This window comes from Branchiostoma lanceolatum, chromosome 3 (assembly GCF_035083965.1).
Source record: "Branchiostoma lanceolatum isolate klBraLanc5 chromosome 3, klBraLanc5.hap2, whole genome shotgun sequence".
NCBI classification, from domain to species: Eukaryota; Metazoa; Chordata; class Leptocardii; order Amphioxiformes; family Branchiostomatidae; genus Branchiostoma; species Branchiostoma lanceolatum.
In genome coordinates, this window is record NC_089724.1 from 20128526 (window position 1) to 20152521 (window position 23996).

Here is a 23996-nt window from a genome sequence, read left to right on the forward strand (position 1 = left end):
GGTAGAATGCATTTCTCCGCTGGAACTAAGTAACGTGTTGACTAATAGATTCAGTGGTAATGAACGTTCAACAGATACATCAACTGCTCACCGCATAACTCTTCAACTGATAGCAACAAACTTGTGTATGGTATTGCGTGTATCAAGAAACCACCCAAGTACACCTGCTGACATCAATATAATAATGGTATGTAAAAAAATCCTTATATTGCCTGAGAGTGTAGTTCCTCATCACTATAAGTCACAGAAAAGGTTGCTGATTAGGTCTCCTGTGCAATTACTGTCTCCACTGCCATGTCTAATCCGTTCCCTCTCACCGAGGGGATGTCTCCCTGCATCAATTACAGCACATTTTACTCCGGAACTTGCTTAACAAGTCCAGTGTGATTCCACACAGAATAGCTGTAAGGCAGCCTGAGCCTCCATCCTAGCAACACTGCTTAATCCTTGGCGCTGGTGAGCGAAACATGTACAAGATTTTACGGTTTATTAGACAGAACCGACGTACATGATGCAGGCATACAAAACTTCCACACAAGCTACAGAGGCAAGCTGTCTGTAAACGTTGTTAGCAACAGCAGTGCTGAAGTGAAAAGCTATGGAATGAGAACAAAAAGACTGAAACCAAATTCGTTATTTGTTCTTTTGCCTGACAAAGGAAACATGACAATAATCTTTGAATGAGTAATGCACAAATGGGACTAATAAGAAATAGATTACAGGTTAAGGTGAACATGCAATGCCATTTGTATCAAAAGCTATTACCACAGCTTGTAATATCACTCTTGAATACAATTTACATTAAAATCAACTTATAGCTAATAGACCAATATGAGTAATACTGCTCTAAATTGTTGATCAATATTTCTATGATCATGTAGTTCATCAAAAAGTTCACGAAGGAACAGCAACATTGGCTGTGAAGCCAAGTTCTCATAGATATAGAACTGATCACTTCTAGTTTCTCTGCTGCACAAATTTTAAGTTATAGCAACATACACGACACCCATACATAGCAATATTTCTGACATGAGCAGTTCATTTAGTTGTGTTTATCTGCTAATGATTCATTGTACGCTACAAATAGAACTGTGCACACAACTTAGCTTACTTCCTAAATAAAAGGTGTCAATATTCTGTAATGACCTGCACAAAAAAAAAAAAAAATCAGCACCTATTATTGTACGACAATACAGTGTGGCAAACAAACTCTGGAGTGTTTTCTGAAGAATATATGAGCTAAGAAATTTGATTTGTGTAGTGAACATGTGAATTTTGAAAATTTACTGAAAAACATTCTACACTGCTACAACCCTCTACTGGATATAGTATACGTTTATTTCTTCTGAATAATCTGGAGAAGATTCAATTACATATGACTTTGCTTGAGAAGCAATGAGCTCTTATCTGTAGACATTATCATACTCTTAACAACTTTCCTAGTTCTCTTTTTTTCAAAATCTAGTCATAAGGAAGTCAGTATACTGGGTGTTTCGAGTGATCAAAAGAGTGATCCTGTAGAAACAGAAGGATCACAAGCTGGCTGTATCTGTTGTAGCTTGGGGTCATCTAAGGGTGATTGTGAGCAACTAGAACCTTGTCATTAGCTAACTACTGTACCACTGGTGTAACATTGATGTTAAACTTCCTGGTGTAACAGAGGAAGATGTCAGCTCCTAGCTGTACCACTCCAGGAACAGCAGTGAGAAGGAGCACATGACCAGGAAGAACAGGATCCACACACGAAACCCTGCATCCTTCTTCATGGCCTGCACAAACAGAGGATTTCAGCACATTGAAAGGCAAAACACAACCGAACATTGCAGATTTCTTTTTCAATACTCTTCTGGTTTTCTCCTTCGATTTGTGTGATGACAGGTCAAGCTGCACTAAATCCTAGAAAGAGATTGTATCATGAAAGGTAACATAGCTTATATTTCGATCTTATGAAAATTCTTCACATGCTAAGACAATTACTTTCATCATCATCATCTTGTCGTGAGAGTGTCACGGATGAACATCACCCTCCTCCTCAAGTCCTCCCTGTCCTCCATTGCTCTCGGTAGTTCTTCTAAATATAACTAACACAAGTAAATCTTCTCTATCTTGAACTGAAATGTACCCAAACCTTGTACATTGACATAGTTTGATTTTTCAATTTGGTCATGTGGTGTTTTCAGCTCTAGATGCAAGTGTTGGCCTAGAAAATGTTTCCAACTAAAAACACCACCCAGCTTCTTTCATCCTTGAACCAGTTCCATCACTGCCCACAAAGGTTCTGATGGATTGAGGCCCATTTTATCTTGACTATGTTGAATGAACATCAGGGCCTGCTGGGAATGGATCTGTCCCTGGCCAGGAAAGATTTACTGGACAAGGACAGAAATAAGGCCTGCTCATCTGTACATGTATCTGGCCAATGTCCTCTAGTACAATGTTCAGTTGGAAAGGTTTCATACTTGTTTGGCATTCCAGAAAACAGTTAGCAATCTTGATACTGTGAAGTATATAAAATAAATGAGAACTATCAATATAGTTTGACTGAATGCTGAAAAAACAATGTATGCATTCATAAGAAGTTAAAGACCAATGAGGAATGTTCGCCTGTTAGCATCATACAAATCTATGCTTCAAAACATGATGATTAACACATTATCATAACTATGGAGTGTTTTTAATATCTATATTGCAGCATGGTGATTATTCATGCCACAAAAGGTCAGAAGTCTGTGGCAATGGGAATTGGCATTACATAGACCACAGAAAATGTAGCCATCTGGGTTATGTTCCCAGTGTCCACCATGCTGTATAGAAATGAGTTACACAGGAGCCACTGAAACTAATATTATTCCATGAGCTGAGAGCATGACCACTAGGCTAAGCTTCTCAAATGCATTGCAAGAGGTATGGAGTATAATGTGAAACATTGCTTCTGGCACTTCCTGATGTAAATAGGTGACAGACTGTCCTTTTCAGTGACCCTTTCTTCCTAGGTTAATTGAAAGAAAACTTCCTTTGGCTGGTGTGCTGTTTTCAAGGCTGCTGAGATCGAGAAGGTATCTTTCAACTTTAAAATACCAAATACAATCACAACATAATGTTTCTGCAAGTCTGTTCAAGCACCATGGCAAAATGTCATGTTGTATCAGTTGTATGAACCTTGAACTGATTTCTAATTGACAAAGGTGCCTAAACGTGTAGTCATTTTCACTCTGGATTTTCCGCGAAGTAATGAAGTGGACAGAAAAAGAGCTGGAATGAAAGCTAAGTGTGGCTAAACTCTTGACCTGAACATAAGGCCACATTAACTTCATTTTTCAGATGGCATGATGCAGAGTGAGATTTTTTTTCTCTTCTAGGTACCAAACGCAATGTCTAGTTGGTGTTGCTGGGCTGTTATATAGCATAAGAACTGAAAGGGATTGTGACTTTTCTCCATTCATCCTACAAGTTTTGTAAGTGGTATCATGGAGGTTATGAGGATATATGGACATCTGGCCCAAAGTCTAACACTGTCTTGTGCTGCCACAGCTATTGCATCAACATAGTTGACCTCACATAATCCACTATCAGTACAGTGCAAAACCTTTCCATTTGAGTTATGGTTTTGGTCTAAAGGGATGTCCTAAATATCTCTTAGGCTCTTATCATATAGGAGAGGAACAGAAAGCCATTGTACCTTGTCAGCATAAAAGCATAGCCCTGCAGAAGGCACAGGATATCTGCCATTCAGCAAGACAGTGGCTTAGAGATTGGTCCATTAACAGCAGTATCAGACAGATATGGCAATAACGCAGAGACAGATAAAACTAAAAAGATGGCATGGGGACAAAACAGATGTGCAAGTTGGGCTGACAGATTTCTATGCATTGATGAAAGTGTTGATCAATGGCAGATTGTGTTGCACTGAATTATATATCATGCCTCCAGCAAAACTATGTGGAAGTTAAACTTATTTATGACATATTTGTGCCAAGAACCATCCATTCTCCTGAAAAACATACGCTAGTTGTTAGCCCTGTCGTGTGGTTTGTCAAGGGAAATTGTACCTGTAATTTAAAGGTTTAAGTTTCAATCCTACAAGTAGAGATACCAGAGCCCAGGGCTGGTAGGTTTGATAGGGATGGGACTTCCATTTCACACTCAGTGGCTTCAGCAGGGTGTATAGATCAGTCCTGACCTTTGACCCAGAGGTTAATGGCTGCAGATATGGCTGAGTGAACTGGTGACTTCACCAGCAGCCAGATGGCAGACCAAGTAATGACTTGTGTCCAGGGCTTGGGGTCCCAATCTGAATGACCGATTCTCTGTAAAAATGACAGTTTCTTAAAAATGTTTTTCTGTTTTTGATTTATCAGAGATATATCAGACAGATGAACCTCAAGGATGTGCCCAAATATGGCAAACTCTTTAGTGCATAAGTCGTCATGACACACAATGATATTGATCATGACGGGGTAACTGGCAAAGACTGAGAGCAGTGACAATGATTTTTATGATGATACAGAGTCAAGAAAGTGTCGGTTTCTCCATATCAAAATGTCCACGATTGAAATTCCAGATTGGTAAGAGGACAGTTAACAACATTTTGAAGGTCTCATCAGGAAAACCCAGCTCCTTTTTTTTGTAATCACCAAATTATCTCTTATCACAAATTTCTAGCCCAAGGCATACAGTGGATCAAGAAGGTCAGTTTGATAGGACTTTCATGAGGGGTTAAGACAATGCAGTTTTTTTTCTTCATTATTTCATAATTGAGAACAGATAACAGCACTATTACCACAATATCATGGGAGATCCTCTAGTGAGGCAAAAATCCAACTTCAGAAGAACCATGGATATTCTATATGCAGTGTCACTAATATCCTTGGATGGACATGGTCTTAACCCTCATCAGCAGACCTGAGGACAAACCAATATTGCACTTTCCTTTCAATATGTAAAGGAGGCAAATTCAAAAGGCTAACTGGACCTGTGGGACATTCTGGCTATAAATCATACTTTTGTAGAATGCAATCGCAAAACATTGGCAAACCTGTCTTAATAACGTAAATGCTGTATTGAGATAATTTGATCCATGAATTTCTGAACAATCTCTACAAAACAATCATATATCTAAAAGTGCAGATTAGCAAGTGATGCATGAAATAGAAAATGAATTGCAGTGTGAACAATGATATCAATCAATGTTAATGCTGACATCAGCGCATTCATGACACGTACACTGATGTCTCAATTGTGTTTCCTAAGAGAGAGAAGGCCTGTGGAAACATCTGCTCTGTGCCTCTGATTAGTCCAATCAACAATTAGCTTTAATTAGCACAGATGTCAACTTGTTCACTAAGATTTATCAGTTGTAATTGTCCCCCGTGGACTTCATTTGCACAAATATTCAAGCTTGTAAATAAATCCCCTTCTTGGCCTAGACTGGGCCAATACCATACTCGGTTCCCAGGCCTCTTTACTGATAAAGATATAGCATCAGAGTTACCTCTTGTCGCATTTGTTAGTTAACTGACTGAAGATTCATATCATAATTAAGACAAAGGGAATCATTTTCCTATTCTGCTGTCAAATGATCTTATGATGCACTTTTCAAAAATGCAACAATATCTAACTGTTATAAAGTGATCAGGCTACAGGGTGCGTTGGGTACAATTTTCCAGGAGGAAAATTTCGAAAGAAAATCTTGATAACAGCTGTGTTGTCTCCTACCATGTTTAACCACTGAAACTGTCTACACTGATGCCTAGATCCCAGACAAACCAGTGAGCTAAGTTCAGGTGGCCTTTGCTCTACATTACAGTCAGCAGTTCTGATTACAGCTCCTGTTCCAGCGATACACGGTAGTCAAGATTAATTGACGAATTAATGCCCAAATTTACATGTATATTGGTTTTCCATCCCGTAGATAGATTGGACCTTCATTTCCCATATCAGTTAGATTGTCATGTCCTCCATGGATATTCAGTTTTCCAAGGTAGGAAATCAGGTTAGTATTAATTAGGGAATTCTATTCAGCCTTCTGAATACACTGATGGACAGATGGAACCGTTATTCCCGAAAGAATCTGTCAATCACTGATTCAGAAGACAGTATTGGACCACTTCAAATTCAGTCTTAATCAATGATAATCAGAGACAAAATGAAGATAAACATGCCACAAATATACAAATTTAGTACTTTCAGGATATGAAGTAGAATATATATACTGTATTCATTCTGTAAGAAATACGACTCTTTCCTGTTACTTTAAAAAACACCAAATAAAGTCAAAGATATCCTGAAAATTAACCAAAATATTATTTGACTAAGATCAAACTGTAAGGTACAATAAAGATTGTTATAATATTGTAAGGATGTACACATGGATGGTGTCCATATGGTCAACCAGACATAATTGTAAGTAGATGTGAGGTGTGTCAGCTGATCGAGGTACACATGGGATTCTGATATTTTGATGGAAGGAGTAGAAAAGGTTAAGGTAAGGTTTAGAGATTTCAAAGTGATTTAAGAAGCCAGTAACTTAATCTCACAAGCTTTACTACCATAACAATATATTCACTACACTTCTTATCCACATATTCAAAAGGAAGCACTTATGATCATCAAAATATGACTTTAATTTTCTCCCAAATCAATGGAGAACCTGGTGTGCAAAGATTGGCAATGAAAGGCCTTTCATGTATGAAAGAATTTAATGCATCACACCTCAGACCCCACCAGAGTGAGTTATTAAAAAAGCCCCCCCCCCCATGAAAAAGAAAAATCAATGTGCATCCTTTAAGATTAAAGGAAACCCCAACGGATGGCCTATTGATTATTGCCCAGTCCTGACTTACGGGGAATTACATACGTAATTGCTCACTGAAATGGCAAAATCTATGCATTTTTCCTTGGGGACAGGCCCCCTCCCTGGCCTGGTATTCATGTGCAGTAATTGCCAGTGATGAGGTATAAGTACAGGTTAGAATGTCCAGCTGGGATGAGAGGAGGGGAGGGAGGCAGGCTGAGTGTCTCTAATGAAATGACAACATGGCAGAACAATTCATTCTGCTTCACCACATATACAGGTCAGCTAGACTGCATGTTTATTTAAGAATTCAGATTTGGAAAGTTGCATGACTGTGACCAATCAATATTGTATTTTGAGACTTTTGAGTGGTTCTTTACAACAATGCACAGTCAAAACTTCCCAAGAAGACCACTCAGGGAACTGATACAATTTGGTTTATGTGAACAAGACAGTGGTCACTATAGACAGGATTCTAAATGCTTGTGTCAATAGAGAAAATTAGAACTGGGCCACCGAAAAGTAGTCACAATGGCCAGGTGGTTTTTATTGTCTCTAAGGTCTGACAGTATTGGATTTAAGGATTGGAAAAAGAGGAAAAGCATTAAGTTAATGTCATTTTCTGTCACTTCTTCACTCACACAGGTAAGTACATGTACCTGTTGAGCTGTCCACATACATTGTACATGCACTCTGCCATAATGAGACTGCATGCTCAAGGAACACTGATTTTTGTTTTAATATATTTCAACAATACTTTCCTGTCACAAATGACAGTCATTTTTTGCTGCATCTCTTATCTCCAACACTATCTAATTGTTATATAAACAGTTCAAGCATAACAGGACGGTCAGGTTATCGGGTTGTCAAGCTAAAAGACAACTTGGCAAGCTTTCTACTTTGTTATGAAGTAGTCTTAAATGTTTGATGCCTTTACTACACATATATGCCGTGTTCCACTGTGACAACTCACCTCTCGGACTTCCTCATTCCCTTCTTTGATGTTTTCAGTGGACTGTACCACTGTGTCAGCAATTCTGTCTATCTCCACTTCCTGCGTGGGAAGAACTAAAGAAATCAGCTGCATCATACCGGGGAAATATGTCACACTTCAAACAGGAAATAACTAAATAAGGAAAGAATATCAAGCTTAGTTAATTCCTTCCTGTGTTGTTTAAAAGATGTCAAAAGACTTTGCAGCAGGATTTGACACTGCAGACAGACAAGGCTCACTCCATACCTGCTGCAGAACTTTATCTGCAAATATCTCCTGGAGTCTAGAGATTTCCACCACCTTGCCTTCAATTTGTCTGAAAAACAAAGAGTAGATAGTGACAGATATGTAGCATGACCCCACAACTGAACATTCTATTCTAACCCTAGAGTACCAGAAGAGTATGATGGAGGAAGGTCATGTCATGTAGATGTCATAGTAGGCCAAAATTACTTCAGGAACTGTTGTGTAGTAAGGAGAATATATGTATTCAATCTGTAGGACCAATTGCGCAAACACAGTTAGAATTATCCAAACTGTGTTTCTACAGAAACCTTTGGTTATTCATAAGAGAAAAACAAGTAATGAGGACACTGCAGAAAGAGGACAGCCCCTTCCTTTCAACAGTTTTCACACATGTCTGGAACAATTGAGCTTTAAACTTGAAAAACTCCCACCTGACTTCATCCACCAGACTGTTCATCTCATTGTACAGCCTCTCGTTCTCCTGCTCAAACTGGAACAGACAAGTTTTAATATGAGACACTCTTCCTCTTTTCCTCTGTGGTAGCTTCTGCACAATACATCAGCTGAGTGAAAGGTGTATAATAGATGGGGCCTTTCGAGAGTGCATGATTGATGGGACCCTTTAAGATGCATATGCTGGGGGTTAGCACCTTCTGTTCTTGATGAGCTCTGTTGTAGATCTTGGTTTTACCAACTTTGCTATATCATCATCCTTCCACAAATGTTCATTGCAGCAGATTGATGTTGTGATACAGTTTCATCAGCTGGCACTGAATGGAGAAGATCATGCTACATTTGCTTGCAAATATCACTCCATTACACTTTTTTTACAGTAATGAGTACATCTTTCAAGTCATGTTTTTAAACTCCTTACTCTACTGGACTGACTATTCCAACGGGGTTGGAATATTGATGGCAAAAATGTAAGGATAAACTAATGATATGTGTTTATGGGGTGTCAAATAAATTGCCACCTAATTACTCAAGCTTAAATGGTTGTGACTAATGTATCATTTGTACTAGATACAAATGTAAATAAAATGAGCTGATGTTGCAACCTGTAAATGTGCCATATGGTAATGACTTGTATAATAATCACCTGCTGTGTATAGCAAAGGTCATATCTCTCCATCAACTCATGCTGATCATGCCTAGATCAATTTAAAGATTGTGCTATGGTGAGACTGGGGTGCCTGAACATGTGGTTCCAGCCTTAACGGCCACCAAGATGGAATATTCATAAACCTCTGAACAGGTGAAAGGAAAGGCCACTTTGAGTGATCCCTTCAGCTTACACCTCTCCCTGAATTCATTAGCATGGCCGTTACACCAGACACAGGCAATTACATCCAAAGCCAACGCTCTAGGTCTATTTCTACTCACTGCACAGTGCAAGATGCAAACAGAATACAAAATTGATAACATTCGAAAGAGCTTTGAAAAATTAAGAGATTTGCTTTCACGGAATCTTACTATCATTCTTTATGCGTATATATGACATCAGATGCTAACACTTCAAAAGAACAAGTATAAGATGCAATGTTATCAGAAAAAGCTAAAACATACCATCTGTATTTCCTCAGGGGATAGTTCATCATCCTCGTCCTCTTCCAAATATTCCATCAGAGGATCACCGGATGCTGGTGTATTTTTCATGACCTTGCTTTTGTCTCTCTCCTTGTCTCCTTCTTCACCATTCTGTTCTGGCCGTGCTCTCTTGTGTCTCTGTCGGAGCTCAGTCATGTCAGTGCCTGTTCTTCTGCCCTCAGGTTCTAAACGGGAACTTTCAAAAGCAAGCAAGTTAACACTCAATGATGCTGACTCAATGATGCTGACTGTCTCAGTTGAAATTGTGTGAGGAAGCAGTGAGTATTAGTATATTTGAGGGTGGAAAAAACAGAATACATATACAGTATATAACTATATACATTGTGTGTGTGTGTGTCAGGGCAGAGGTTGTGATCTTGCAGAATTGCAGAGTCTACTGTTGGAGAGCCCAAACAGGTAGGTTTGTCTCCCATTTCTAAAGCTTAGATTTCAAGTCAATCCATTGATCTAAAGTGGCATGAAAAGACATCAAAATGTTCTGTCTACTAGGGAGATATCTTCAAATTTACAGACTCTGATTGGGATCTCTACTCGCATAATTGGCAATTCTGCCAAATTGCAAACTCTACTCTGACATATACATATGATTCAACAAGCAATAGTCCTTTGATTCTTACTCATGTGACATATATAACTAGTCATGGCAGACATGAAAAGAAAATGCCAGATTGCAATATTTGATATTCTTAGATAGTGTGCCATAGTAACTCCTTTACATGCTTGAATGTACATGCAATCATGATTGAATAGCCTTCCCATTAAAACTGGTTTATTAGATCATTTGCGTATAGTCAAATCAAAGTGAATCAATGTGCCATGTGCATCATCCTTATCAAGACGTTACAAAGACCTGGCTATCTGGATGCAATAATCGATACATGATGTATCTATAAATAATAGACAAAATCTATAAATAATAGACACTCACATTCTTTTCCTGTCCACAACCCTTTTGACACGTATGGCCCTCTGCTCGCTGTATAGCTTACATACCGCTAAAGGAAAAAGGAAACAATACTTGACAAAAAGAATACTACTATGATACATACTTTGCAAAGATTATTCTTACTAAGCACACTGATGTAGATACTTTTTTCTACCATTGCTGGACTACTACTATAGTATACAGCTTCTTTTAATAACAGCAAAATATTCAGCACCATGGAAGGCACCTTCAACTTGCTGTTTATGATATGATTTTCAGACACATTTTACAGATTTTTGCTGATATGTAGTAATTTGAAACAGTAGTCCAATTCCGTACAAGGTTGTTTTGTAACATGAATAATATTTTGCTTTAATGGCAATGAAAAAAATTCATATCGTCTGAAACCTTCAGTTATGACAGCTCAATAGACAACAGTTAGTTACAGGTACAATAAAAACATAAAAGTACAAAATCAGCCAGTCATTATTCCTATAAACATGGCATTTGGATTAAAATATGGCAGAACAAGACTTTTGGTCAGACGTGTCAGTAAAAGTTTTTCCTTTCAAAAAAATTTCTAATTGGCATTAAATGCAAAGCTGCCCTTTCCCAAAATACTAGCAAATTTTCCAGGATACATTAACAATGTGAAATCAATATTGGATGAAATTTGCACCGGCTGTGGTCAAGCCTACAAGCTGAAATCTCAAATCCTCTCATTTCAGATATTTCCAGATAAAATTTTCACTTCAGGCCAACCTTGATGGGGAACTATTGATTCCTGGGCAGGGCAGGAAGCCATACAAAGGGAGGGTGAGAGAGATAGATGTGCGTTGTGGGTCACCTATTGACCTGCCGATACGAGATGCAATTCTACTGCCGCAGGCTTTATTGTTCAGAGCCAGGCAAACTGGCCTCCAGCAGCTATTGGAAACGTCAAGTGCATATAAGAAGAGATCTGCCTTTCCACTTATATCATCAGCATGTTTTCTTGGCCTCTTGTCTACATTCCACAATCACTTGCAATTGCAAACTGTATCCCACCCCCACCCCACATCTATCCTTTCTATTGTTCATACAACAGCAATGAGACAGGATTTAACGAGAGATATTAGATACCAAACTGGTAGTACCTTTGGCTCAATATTGACAGCTCAATAGGCTGTTGGTACAGGCCACATCCAATGTGATCTTTAACTTGGGGGACGGCTATTTGGGCCAACTTTAAAATGACATTGCTGGGCAAGCTAGAAGCTGTGATTTATTTTGAATCAATAAAGTTAAAGTAGGGTTATAGCGAAGGTTTTGACTTGATGAAACATATAGGCTGATAATCATATAGGCTTCTATCAATAATTCAATGTTATAGGTATGCTTAAATTATTCCAAGATCACATAAAACCAGAAGTTTTTCACACAACGTAACACCTTTCATTTTGAAATGAAAAAAAAAATGAAAATTTTACTCACTTGAATTTCACAAGCTACGATATTCATTATGCTTAGGAATCTGTAACAAGTTAGTTATCTAATTTGTGACGTGATGACATTACCATCCATGATGATATAGTTCATTTGAAAAATACCAGAATATCCTATATCAGAGTACTTTGAGCTAGATTGGAAGATATCCCCATGATTGCAGGAGTCTCATGACCAAGTCTGGTGAATTTAGAAAATCAGCAAAAATATCAGAACAGCTGAAGCTAAAAATTCAAATGAATCAAAGCCAATGTTTCATTATCTTTGTATATAATTCCTTGTTTGTAGTTGGTTTCCTTGGAAAACCCTTATGGCACCATGACAGAGTTTGTGGTTTTCACAGTAAGTACTGCACACAGATTTCAGCCAAGCCGGGGAAATAATGCAGTCTCTGAATTCAACTGACTGATAAAGTCAGAAGGCACGACCATATGCATTTCTGATATTGCAAAGAGGCAATCATAATGCATTGTACTTGCTTTTTATTTCCTAGGAGATGACATAACACAAGACATTTTGGCAGCAGTGAGTCACCAGATGGCCCACTGTGGGTGTAGGGTGACATGGATGGGGAACTGTTATGGAACACCCCTGCAACTTCTCATGTTGCACTCTCTGACCTGTTAAATGCTTCAGTGAAGTTATTCATCACTGTCGGGCTGTCCGTATGTCAGGAGAGGAATCCCTGTCACTATTCAATATTATGCTGGGATGACACACCTGCGAACTTGGGGCTTGTTTCAATCTTGATGTTCTTTTCTACCCTCCTAACAAATGAAAAAAAAACCCCTAAGATAATCATTTTGATTCGCCTGACAATGCAATATGGTAACTCCTTGTCATTGCTATTCATGATTTGTGTAAATGCCACTCAAATGATACTCCATAACTTGAAAAGTCACTGCTGACTAACAGAGAACTCTGTTCTTTCAGGGGAAGAAACACTGACTTTGAGACAGTCCCCCATAACTGTATGCAAAGGTAGAGTTCCAGAGGCCACATGGAATGGGCAGGTGGGCAATGCAGACAGCCGATAAATTCCACTTCCTGTTTTGTCAGATGTGATTACAATCAATTCCACACAGTGAACAGCCAATCAGAATGCAAAGATGTGCGTCATGACAAATACCTTGACCATGAAGGATGACAGATATGAATATGTTATGGATCTGTTGGCCTCCACAGGCTTTGCTGACAACCTATATACTTGGGCTTAAGTAATATCAACATCATCCATTAAAACATGGCTTTGAGACAGATATATGTACCACACTGCCATTGATAAGACCAGCAGAGATACATGTAATTCTATAAGTCCTTCTGCAGAACAAACACTGAATGATGTAATCTCTTCCACGTGGAAGAGGGGGTCCTGGAGCTGGGACAACAGTTTTGGTACACATGGAATATTACAGATTCAAACCAACAGGGTTGTGTTGGCATACATGTTAATCCATTGTAAGAAATCTACACTTAAAGCTACAAAAGATACAAGTTGTTTAGGATGACATGGTTTTACTGTCAGTCCCTTGAATTCATTAATAGAATCATGCACAATATCCATATAAAGGACCTAAATGTATATTTGTGTAAATATAAATGTTTGAGTGCAATATTGAAGTGTATTCAAGATCATTTCATTAAGCATACACAGTACAATAATGGGTATACTCTATCTTTGTTGATACATAAAAGCAGTTGCCATTATCTCTTGTTATTGTTTCTTGGAAATCATCTATATTCATATGCGAATTCAGCCCTCACCTTTAAGATATGATTCCATGAGCTCAAACACCGCCTCTCTGTGGCTGCGCACTTGTTGTGGCATGGGCTGTTTCAGTACTGAAAACAAACAAACAAATGACCATGTACAAATTGTGACCAAAATATCTGTTCAAGGGACAATAATCATAATTTCTCAATAATGTGGTCATGTAGTTAGGGGAACAAGCCTAGCCTGATCATGGCAACACACTAGTACTGAGTTAGGTAAAATTTGTATATACAGCTGTCTATAGCCTAGGCACATACAGTTAGGCATAGTCACAACTAAGAAATATGTTTTTGATGCATGTCTTTCTACAGTTTGCCTTTAGCTATATAATCTATGATAGATAAGGTTTCATGGTGCAATAAAGTATAGTACGGCAAACAACAGTACAAATGTTTCAGCATTTCATCCTGTGGGGATACTCTACACAGTACCTTCTGTTTTAAGAATCCTGATGGCCTCTGAGCAGGTGCGCATGAACGTCTGGGCATCATTGTCAATCTGGTCCCTCTCATTATCCGTCATCTTGGATACTTCTGATGTCAGATACCTGAGGGAATATTCATAGGAATAAATGTAGTCATTGGAGGAAAATAATCTACATTGATGATAGTACTTAGTACAGAACTGTCTTTTTCTGAAAGGTTTGGATGAATAAATTTTAGCAGAGAAGCCTTAAGATACTGTAATCCAACATGGCACATATGACATGAAATGAAAAACCTGTATTACAGTGTATAGCTGACTTATCCTTGACTTAAGTTAAGTCAGGGATAAGTCAGCTATACACTGTAATACAGGTTTTTCATTTCATGTCATATGTGCCATGTTGGATTACAGCGTACATCTGAACACATACGAAGATGCTGTTGCTTAACATGGTTGCCGGGATTCAGATTATTATCATGATGTCAATGAAAAGCCTCTATATCACAACATCATATGTGTTAACACGAAACGTTTATGATACTTACCCTGTAGCATCAATATAGTCCTTCCTGTGCTTCAGCAGGAAATCTCTCAACTTGCTGATATTCTGAACCTGAGAGAGAAAAATGAACAAGGAAACAACAACACATATGAGTCTTATGACACCTACATGTAAATGACATCAACAATAATAACAGCTTCAAAAATACATGTAAGTTATCTGACTTAGCCACTGTGTCAGTAAAGGAACAGGGAATGAATTAGAAATACATTATCATTTCTGTTTTCTGCAATATTTCATGTGCCTAGTATTATATAACGTTAATGCTGCATGTACATGTAGAAGCTAGATGTAGTGACTGAACTATATGAGAACAGTTTAATTGTGAAAGACAATGTATAAGATGTATTCTTACTAACTATCAAACATCTGTACAGCATGGTGTAGTCAAGTAACCAACATTCTATATTCTATGATTTTATGTGCAGCATAATTTGTCACGGCACATGACTGTGTGCATGTAATGTTGGCATTTTGACAGTGTCATTCATTTTCATGTGAATTAAGCAATAACTGTAGTTGTACTGAATATTGATAGCTGGGCACGAATAATTATAGATATGATTTTTTGGACCATAACGATGATGCCATCAAGTTTTATTGCCCCTAGATAATATCATTTCTTCGAAGAAAATACAACACTTTGGTACACACCGCTGCAGTAAAAGTATGTTTTCCATGTGCATAATGATCAAAGCTACAAACGTACGTTCGCACATGATATCTATTGTCTGCAGTTATCAAGAAAGAAATGTACTAGTAATTGCCTAATCTTAGAAAAAAATCATTGTATAATACACTATCTGCACTTATAATAATGACATGTAAATTTCTGTTATACATACATGATGACATTATTGGTTAATGTCATTTTTACCAAATACCGTCATTTAACGTGAAAAACTGCCAGCTTGTACACGTCATCTGGAGACTCATGGCCTCAGAAAATTAAACATGCAGTATTTGACGCATTCATTTGGGATTTTTGACTCACCACATCTTTTGCTCTGGCAACAAATTCTCCCCTAGGTCTTGGGTGAATTGATGCTGTAGTTTTTGCTTCTTCAGAACCAATGTTCAATATCTTATTGCGAGTTTTCACGGTTTTTATCGTCGCCTGAAACAAATTTGTACGATCGACCGCCATCTTGCCTGAAAATACACATCAGCTGTGGAATAGCTCATTTTATTAGAGGGGTAGCTTTTATATGATCTTTAAAAGATAATCCGCTAAATAAAATGATAACATTATCTACACTTAATACGTCACCATGTAAGATTTCTAAGATTTTTTTTCTGATAGTCCACGGGCCCATGCAAAAGAACCCTTACCGGGACAGCCTATTCATTTTTCTAATCGTATAACCCAAATTGCCCTTTGACCCTTCTATTTTGACTCTGACATTTCTGATTTCATTGACGGATATTTTTCTCCCGGGATTTGTTGTTGATAGTTTCACTTCCCCTAACAGCACATGGAACTGACTGGATGTTCTGGCTAGTGTGGCTCTGTACGGATGTTTTCTGTGTCCAGATCCATTCTGAAAGGTCATAAACGCAGAACGGAACCGAGACCAGCCTCCCGAGACAGCGGTTTCACAGGGAGTAGCTAGCGTGCCGTGTTTTGCGTGGGTGGAACTTTTGATGTCTGCCTTCCAAAGTTACGTTTGACAGTTGAACACGGGGGAACTAAAGACAGTAGCGTTTGGAGGATCGCGTGTAAGAACACATGTGGCGGCCGTGATACTATTATTCTTGCCCTACGGTAGAAAAGGGAACGGTAAGATAATTACGGAACACTTCAATTTTATTATGCTGTTTGCGTATACGTGCTTATAACTTGCATATTATTAACGTAGTAATGTTTATGATCATGAACCAAGGCTGTGGACATATTTGAGAAATCAATCAACTTCTCGATTTATTTTTTAAAAGCCGTTTTGATATCAAAGCCGTTTGATTGTTATTGAGACTTAGCATTGATTGATGCTTTGTCATGTATGCCGTCGGTTTGTCAAGGTCAATATCTATTCTTGAGGTTATCTAATCTTTTGGTAGCCTCTGCACATGTTTTGAACTCAGTAATTTTCCAATCATTTGTCTGTCAGAAAATGTGACTGTGTTGTGACGACCAAAAAACTGTTAAGATGTGTGATTTTACGTACATTATTTAAAACTTTCTTGTTTTCTTGTAGGGTAGCAATATCATGGCCAACACAAGAGGTGCCATAGCTGTCTTTGTTGCCAATAGTCCTTGCACAGAATGTCTCCTTACGTACAACGATGACAGAGGATGGTGGCTGCCCTACACAGAGGTGGAAGATGGAGAAGGTTTTGTGGAGGCAGCCACAAGAGTAGTCAGGGAGCAGTGTGGCATTGGTAAATACAAAAGAAGGAAATATCATTTCTGCAAATACTTTCTGCAAACAATGCAGTTGTATTGCAATCATATAGGTTCAGATTGCAAAACCTTCATGATGAAAATAGTATTTAACTGTTAGTGGTGCATGTCAATGATGAAGGCAACAAATCTGGTGTTTGTCTTGTCCTTCTCCCTGCTGCCTAACTCTGTAATCAATACACATGGTGCCAAAAGGCTACTTATAGGTACATGTATAAGTTTCCCTTTCTTTATTATTTGACTCTACCAGGCCTAGATATTGATGGAGTTCTGGAGGTAAGACAGACAGCAGTGATGACATCATCCCATCCCAAGGTCATGGTGACCTTGTATGGCTCACAGAAGGGACATGAAGACAGCATACCTTTGGTGAGTATATATAGCAACAGTTGGTTATATTGAGGCCCACAAAATGATTTAATAATTCTCCTTTTAGACTGGCTGTGGTGTTTGAAAATAAAGATTGGAAGGTTCCTTACCAGTTGATTATATAGTGTTGCCAGTTGTCACTCATCTGTGTTGATATTGGATGTATTCTTTGTCTTTCCTACCATGGCCAGGAACTGCAAAGCAAAGCATCATGGTATAATCTTCAGCAGTTACAGCAACTCTCTACTCAGGATCAAGGCCTTCTGGGACATGAGCCAATCAGCTGGTTCAGGCACGTACAGAGTGACAGCCATGTTGCCCCTCTCTCTGTCCTTCATTCCATCACCATGGCAACAGAGAGTGACAGCTTCGAGGAACACGAGGAAAGTCTCCTCGAAGCTGCGAAGTTTAAGCAGGAAGAACAGGAAGAACTCTTGCAAGATTTCTACTCTGTGTGCTATCCCAGCATCACTATGGGGTGCCATACATTTGTCAGGTATTTTTCAGACAAAGAAGTGCCAATTGAAAAGTGCAGAAACCTCTTCACTGCATTTGATACTAGCAATCATGATCTGCTAAATGCAAAAGACTTCTTGCTGGGCATGGCAGCTCTCCAACCTTGTGTCCCGCATGGCGGGATGCCTGCAGAAATTCGTTGCCGCTACATTTTCAGATACTACAACAAAAACTCTGATGGGATCTTGAAGCAAGAAGAGCTCCAGTCAATTGTTGCAGACATCTTTGAGTGCAAGGGGAGGCAGCTTACAGCTAAAGAGTTAAAGGAAGAGACGTCCAAGGCTATAAAACTGTTTGGAAATGATGACAATGGTGAGGTGGCCCTTGCTGACTTTCTCAGTGCCGTGGGCTCTCTGAAATTCCGGGGTACCTCTCTGTTATTCCGATTACCTCATGACTTCACCAGAAGTCTGGACGCTAAGATGAATAATCTGGGGGCTGTAGGCAGGGATGTCCCTGATGCTGCCCCACGGAGAGAGAGAAAACCGTCAAAGAGAAAGAAATTTGACATTGGTGCTGAGTCGGACAGTTCAGGCAAGGAGTCAGATGTTGAGCTGCCAGATGTTGAAATTAAGTATGAGCTGGCTCTGCATTCAGTAAAGGTTGGTGTTGTTTTAAACGTTATATCAAGTAATGGTGAAATCTTAAAAGTTCGGGAGTTTTTATAATTTATTTTTTACTCAAACGGGTCACCACGTAACAAGACCTGAAGGTCACTTCAAGGTGTGAAGCGAAGGCCACTCCGAGGTTACATGTAATATATTATCAACAGAGAGATGTACCATGTATATGGAGAATACAAACAGTGTATTCCATGTCACCTAAACTGTTGTATTCTTTTTATGTCATACCCACCTGTTAATACGCGAAATGCAACAAAAAAATGTAAGAAATGTTCCACAGTGGCGCATGTGCAGAGCATTCAAATGAATTGATGGAAGCCTGTGTGATGCAGTATGATACAGACGGGTCTGGAACACCCATATCAAATGTTATCATGGCCCAGATATGACATAGAGAAAGAAATGATATTTACACCCTACACATTCCATAACCTTCATAATACTTTTAACAAATAGCTACTGTGCACAATGTCTCATATTTTCTTTCCCTTCTGCTCTTGGTTAGGTGCGGAGGACAGGTGTTGTGTCGGATGTGAACACCCTGTGGGACCTACAAGGCACAAGTGCCCTGAGCCACAGCATTGGGACCGTTCTGGAGGGGGACAAGACTCGCTTCCAGCGCCTGCCGTCCGTACAGTGCTTCAACCAAAAGTCCCATCCCAACGAGATGTTGACTGGTCTACGCTACTTTGAACGTCCAGTCAAACGGCCTGATGGAACGCTTGAAAAGAAAAGTTTTGAATGGGGCCCTGTGAACAAGTAAGAAAAAAGATACTTTGCATTAAATGTTGCCAACTTTCAAGGGGCCAAGACCACATCAAATTGGTTTGGTTTGTACTATGTATACATGTATATAGAGTTGTCTTTTACATAATGTAAACCCTATCAGTAAGTGGCAAAATTTTGATAATCATATTGTCTGGATGATGTTTTCTTTTGTTGCACTATCAATTCATGATTTTTAACAGTTGTAAGGCAAATGATTTTTTAGTCTTTATTATGGGAACAGGCTTTTTTCCTCTCGCTAACTCAATGTATATTATTATTATTTTAAGCACCTAAGAGTAGTGGTGCGGATCGGTCCGGCCGGACCGGTTCCGGACTTGTAAAACGTTTAGGTTCAAGTCCAAAAAAACCTAAACGTCTGGAAACAAGTCCGGACTTGAAAAAAAATTCTCTCACTCATACACTCTTTTTTGTTTTAAACCATCTTAAACCTTCCTTAAATTGTGAAATTTGCACTAGAAAAATATGAAAACATTGCTGTTTTTGTGTTTATAACTGAACTTTTGTGTTAATTACTGACTGTATATAATTCCGTATATACAGTTTTCAAATTACATGTAAAATATCTGCCAATATGCAATTTTACATGTAACACGAAAAAAATGTTCCAAAATTATTGTTCAGGTCCGGACTTTCAAGTCCGGACCTGAACCTAAACCTCTGGACTCGAGTCCGAACCTAAACCTAAACTCGGGTTTAGATCCACACCACTACCTAAGAGTTCGCTGCAGGGTGAAGGAATGAACGTAATGTAAGATTTGTCCCCACTTCTACAGACCTGCCTTTGCCAAGTGTCTATTGTCCATCTGCCATGAGGTGAAGACTGTCTTCATGGATGAACCTCGGCTGCTCAAAGTGCAGGCACCTGTTTACATACTAGGTGAGACCCAATCACAGACTCTGTATATCATCTCTGAAATGACCTGTACGGTTGATAACTGAGGAATGTATACTTGGTCTTGTGGTTAAAAAAACAGAAGACATAAATCATGAAAGCTAAGGCATAGCACCCTTTAGGCTATGAATTAGTAAACAAACTATTTTTAGACTGAAGGTACATTGCGATTGAGTACTGTGCATTTGGATGAGAAACAAGCTATGCTTTATTTGCGCCCCTTTTCAGGTGACCTGCATGGAAACTTCCAAGACTTGGTGTGTTTTGAGAAGGCCCTGTGGAGGATGGGCGTCCTGCTGACTCCTGCCTCCTTCCTGTTCCTGGGGGACTATGTGGACAGGGGAGAGTACGGCATTGAAGTGGTAGGTGTATTGTCCATGTTGAATATCCCTCCTGATTTGCCTATTCATTGTTTACTGTAGACTAATGTACAGCTTCTGGCTGTTTGCCATAGTGAACAGTCAGCATGTTCATTATGTTATATGTTATATTATGGTGGATAAGCTCTTCTTTTCGGTTCCTACCTTTTTACTAATTCAAAACTAGTTTTGCACTGTATAATTAATCGTATCTAGTCATATCTTCAATCTTTATTCATACAGATCAACATGGCATGAATACATGAACAACATACATGTACCCCTGAATTGCATTGATCTTATAATATAGTCCTATATATACAGTGAAAACAAAAAACAAAGACTGGGCATGAATACAAATCATTATGACTCAGTCTGCATTTATTTGTTTTACAGACAAAAGGTGTAGTGAAGAGAGGAATTGTACAGTCTGTTGTATATTTCCTATTGACAGTAACAACTACTGGCACTGTTCACTTTTTAAACACATTTCTGATCTCTATTGATTCCTTCTGTTCATCTGTACAGGTGGCCTACCTCTTTGCCCAGAAGCTGCTTGTTCCAGATAAGGTATTTCTTATCCGAGGGAACCACGAGCTGCGTGCAGTCCAGGAGAGGTTCTCCTTCCATACGGAGTGTCTTCAGAAGTTTGGTGAGAAGCTGGGGCTGGAGGTGTGGGAGACCATTAACCAGTGTTTTGATGCCATGCCAGTCGCTGCAGTGGTCGACAACAACATCTTCTGCGCACATGGGGGGATCCCCAGCCTGTGGCACAGCTCAGGCCTGCTGGCAGACATGGAGAAGATCCCAGTACCACTGCGTGATCCAGAAAGCGAGAGTCCTTTGGCATGAGAACTGATGTGGGCAGATCCTGTATGTTTGTTTCTTTATGCTGTGTTTGTTTATCAAAGATAACCAGACTTCAACGATTACAATGCCAATGGCTGATGGAACAGTCACAAACACTATTGCAAGCTATCTCCATAATTTTTTAGGAAAAATGTACAATGAGGTTGTTGTGTTTTTATTTAAGTTTTCTTTTAGTCATTTGCACTAATTTGACATTGTTTCGTTTTCGTTTTACTACTTCAACATAGGAGACAAAATTTTGAGATATACTAACTTTTCTGCCAGTCTGTATAATTATGTAATTCTTGGTTAGTTACCACTGTTATTAGTTTAACTTAAAGAATAGTTGGTAGAGCTTGTAACCTGTCCTAAACTGACCCTTCTTTATGTCCATCAGCTAAGCTCTGATGACGTTGGTCCAGAGATGCAGGAGGAGCTGAAAACAAACCATGGCTTCACACAGAACCCCAAACGTGGGACGGCCCATGCCTTCAGTCACCAGGCCCTACAGGACTTCCTGGAGAGGAATGGACTCTCTCATGTAGTCAGGGCGCACGAGGTGCAACAGGCAGGATTCCAGGTAAGAACATGTGTTAGTGCTTAATGTGAATTCTGATGGGATTTTTGCTAAGGAAAATTGTTATGCAAGCATTATAGGTTCTCTGAGAGCACATGTCAATTTGTGTGATCATCTACCACTAACTATGAGTGTTTTTTTCTCTCTGTCATTTAGTTATAATAGAAATGAAATGAAACTGTTGACTGTTTTCTGCCAGGTACAGCAACATGGCAAACTACTGACTGTCTTCTCCTCCTCCCACTACTGTGGTGGGACTAATGAGGCAGCGTGTGTGCTGGCTGACAGGAATAAGATTCGCACCATTCGATTGGACACAACCTGAGTCAATGTTTTGGTATAGTCAAAAGATTATCAGTTCCAGCCATGACAGCTGATGAATTTCAGAGAAGAATTCTGAAAAGGTGTAACAAACTTCAACAGTGACATAATCTTTAAATCCTTTAAACATTATACTTTAGAATGGTTCAATCTTGCTTGGAATGTTTTGAAAAGAGCTGGAAACTGTCTAAAAGTGGTATTGGTAAGAAATATGTATGTTTATACATAAACCCATTACATACAAAATAGGACATTGAACTGATCATAAGGCAGCTGTGTTGAAGGTCAGTTAGGATATAGGGAGCCAAAATGACAATAATGGCACATATTACAACTCTGGCTGTAAAGACAATGTAAGATCAAGTTAAATGCTCTGTGCCCAAAACTCCATTGAATAGTATGGGGCAAAAGTAGATGTCAACAAATCAAGGTCTGAGTAGGATTTTGTAAATATTTGGACAGATGCTTTACATACTGAAGAATTATATACAGACTGTACAACTTTAGGAGGCCATATCTGTAGATCTGATGATACACACAGCAAGGGGGAGCTGGTACAATGTGATTGCCACACAGGATTGCCTGTGGTTTCTTAGTGCCAATTGTTCAGTGTGGATTGTTTATTTTAGCCAAGTTCAAGGTTCATTTGAAGACAAAGTGAAGAAGGTTGAGATGTTCTAATTACTAGAAAAGGTTCAGAAAAAATGTTCGTTTATACATGTAGGACATGAATTTCAGCAATTGTTGCTTAAGATGATATGTGAGATCACGGAAACAGCTTGCGAAGTACATTTTGCTTGTGTTTCATATGTGCTTGACATGTACACTGTTGCATTTTGACATGATGTTTTGAATTTTATTGGTAGCTTTGTATGTTTTTTATCATAAAAATCTTTTTTAATTAATGTGCTGTGTTAGACATTTTGATATTGCTTCACACTAATGTAGATCAAAGTGCATCTCATCATTTCTCATGTACTCTCTATATTGAGTATTTGGTATGTTTGGATCATAATGTTTACTGGATGTAATAGTTGTTTTATGCTGTTGTGCATGGAAGATTATTAAGTACTGTCTATCAATGATTCCACTGAGGCTCTAATATTGTTTATGGTATCAGTCATAGCTCAGTCTCTTAGTAGGAGCACAGTCAATACATTTCTTTCTCAGAATGCCTAAGGTTTGTTTCCTCATTGAAATATGTATCCATGATGATCCTTCCATGTTTGAGAAATTCTGTTTCAATATCACAGTTATGGTAGTATCTACTGTAGTCTATGTCCTACGTTGTTGGTGTGGTAGAGACAAGTATGCATATTCTCACTGATAAGCTTTTGAGGACTTAAAAGAATTTTAAATCCAGATTTAGAAATGTTTCTATTTTGTAGTATGTGCTGTAACCCATAGAAGCTTTGTGGTTATATGGATGCTTTTGCATTGGCACTGTTATGATTATCATGACTTATTGTCTGAAGTAAAGCTAGACA

General features: G+C 38.8%; 2 protein-coding genes across 2 annotated transcripts; one reads left to right on the forward strand and one right to left on the reverse strand.

Annotated features, from left to right (window-relative positions):
• Positions 1–629: 629 nt before the first annotated feature.
• LOC136430921 (syntaxin-18-like) lies at positions 630–15997 on the reverse strand. The gene is made up of 10 exons (XM_066422016.1): positions 15808–15997; positions 14797–14864; positions 14257–14372; positions 13816–13893; positions 10570–10636; positions 9600–9816; positions 8465–8523; positions 8034–8103; positions 7767–7847; positions 630–1769 (listed from the first exon to the last, which is right to left on the reverse strand). Exons 1-10 carry the CDS (start codon positions 15958–15960, stop codon positions 1677–1679), a joined length of 1002 nt encoding a protein of 333 aa, XP_066278113.1. The 5' UTR covers positions 15961–15997; the 3' UTR covers positions 630–1676.
• A 193-nt stretch (positions 15998–16190) lies between these two features.
• On the forward strand, positions 16191–22125 carry LOC136430920 (uncharacterized). The gene is made up of 9 exons (XM_066422015.1): positions 16191–16593; positions 17009–17192; positions 17465–17583; positions 17775–18701; positions 19228–19481; positions 20285–20388; positions 20632–20765; positions 21291–21635; positions 22009–22125. Exons 2-8 carry the CDS (start codon positions 17021–17023, stop codon positions 21612–21614), a joined length of 2034 nt encoding a protein of 677 aa, XP_066278112.1. The 5' UTR covers positions 16191–16593; positions 17009–17020; the 3' UTR covers positions 21615–21635; positions 22009–22125.
• The last annotated feature ends 1871 nt before the right edge of the window (positions 22126–23996 follow it).

What these genes read in the sequence shown, in the direction of transcription:
- LOC136430921 (XM_066422016.1), bottom strand. Translation starts at nt 15,960, where the DNA reads ATGGCGGTCGATCGTACAAATTTGTTTCAGGCGACGATAAAAACCGTG. An exon ending in CAGGATTCTTAAAACAGAAG is followed by an intron (nt 13,894 to 14,256) that starts GTACTGTGTAGA and finishes GTTTGTTTTCAG; the next exon opens with TACTGAAACAGCCCATGCCA. An exon ending in CATGGAATCATATCTTAAAG is followed by an intron (nt 10,637 to 13,815) that starts GTGAGGGCTGAA and finishes TTTTTCCTTTAG; the next exon opens with CGGTATGTAAGCTATACAGC.
- LOC136430920 (XM_066422015.1), top strand. Translation starts at nt 17,021, where the DNA reads ATGGCCAACACAAGAGGTGCCATAGCTGTCTTTGTTGCCAATAGTCCT. An exon ending in CAGGGAGCAGTGTGGCATTG is followed by an intron (nt 17,193 to 17,464) that starts GTAAATACAAAA and finishes TGACTCTACCAG; the next exon opens with GCCTAGATATTGATGGAGTT. An exon ending in ATGAAGACAGCATACCTTTG is followed by an intron (nt 17,584 to 17,774) that starts GTGAGTATATAT and finishes TACCATGGCCAG; the next exon opens with GAACTGCAAAGCAAAGCATC.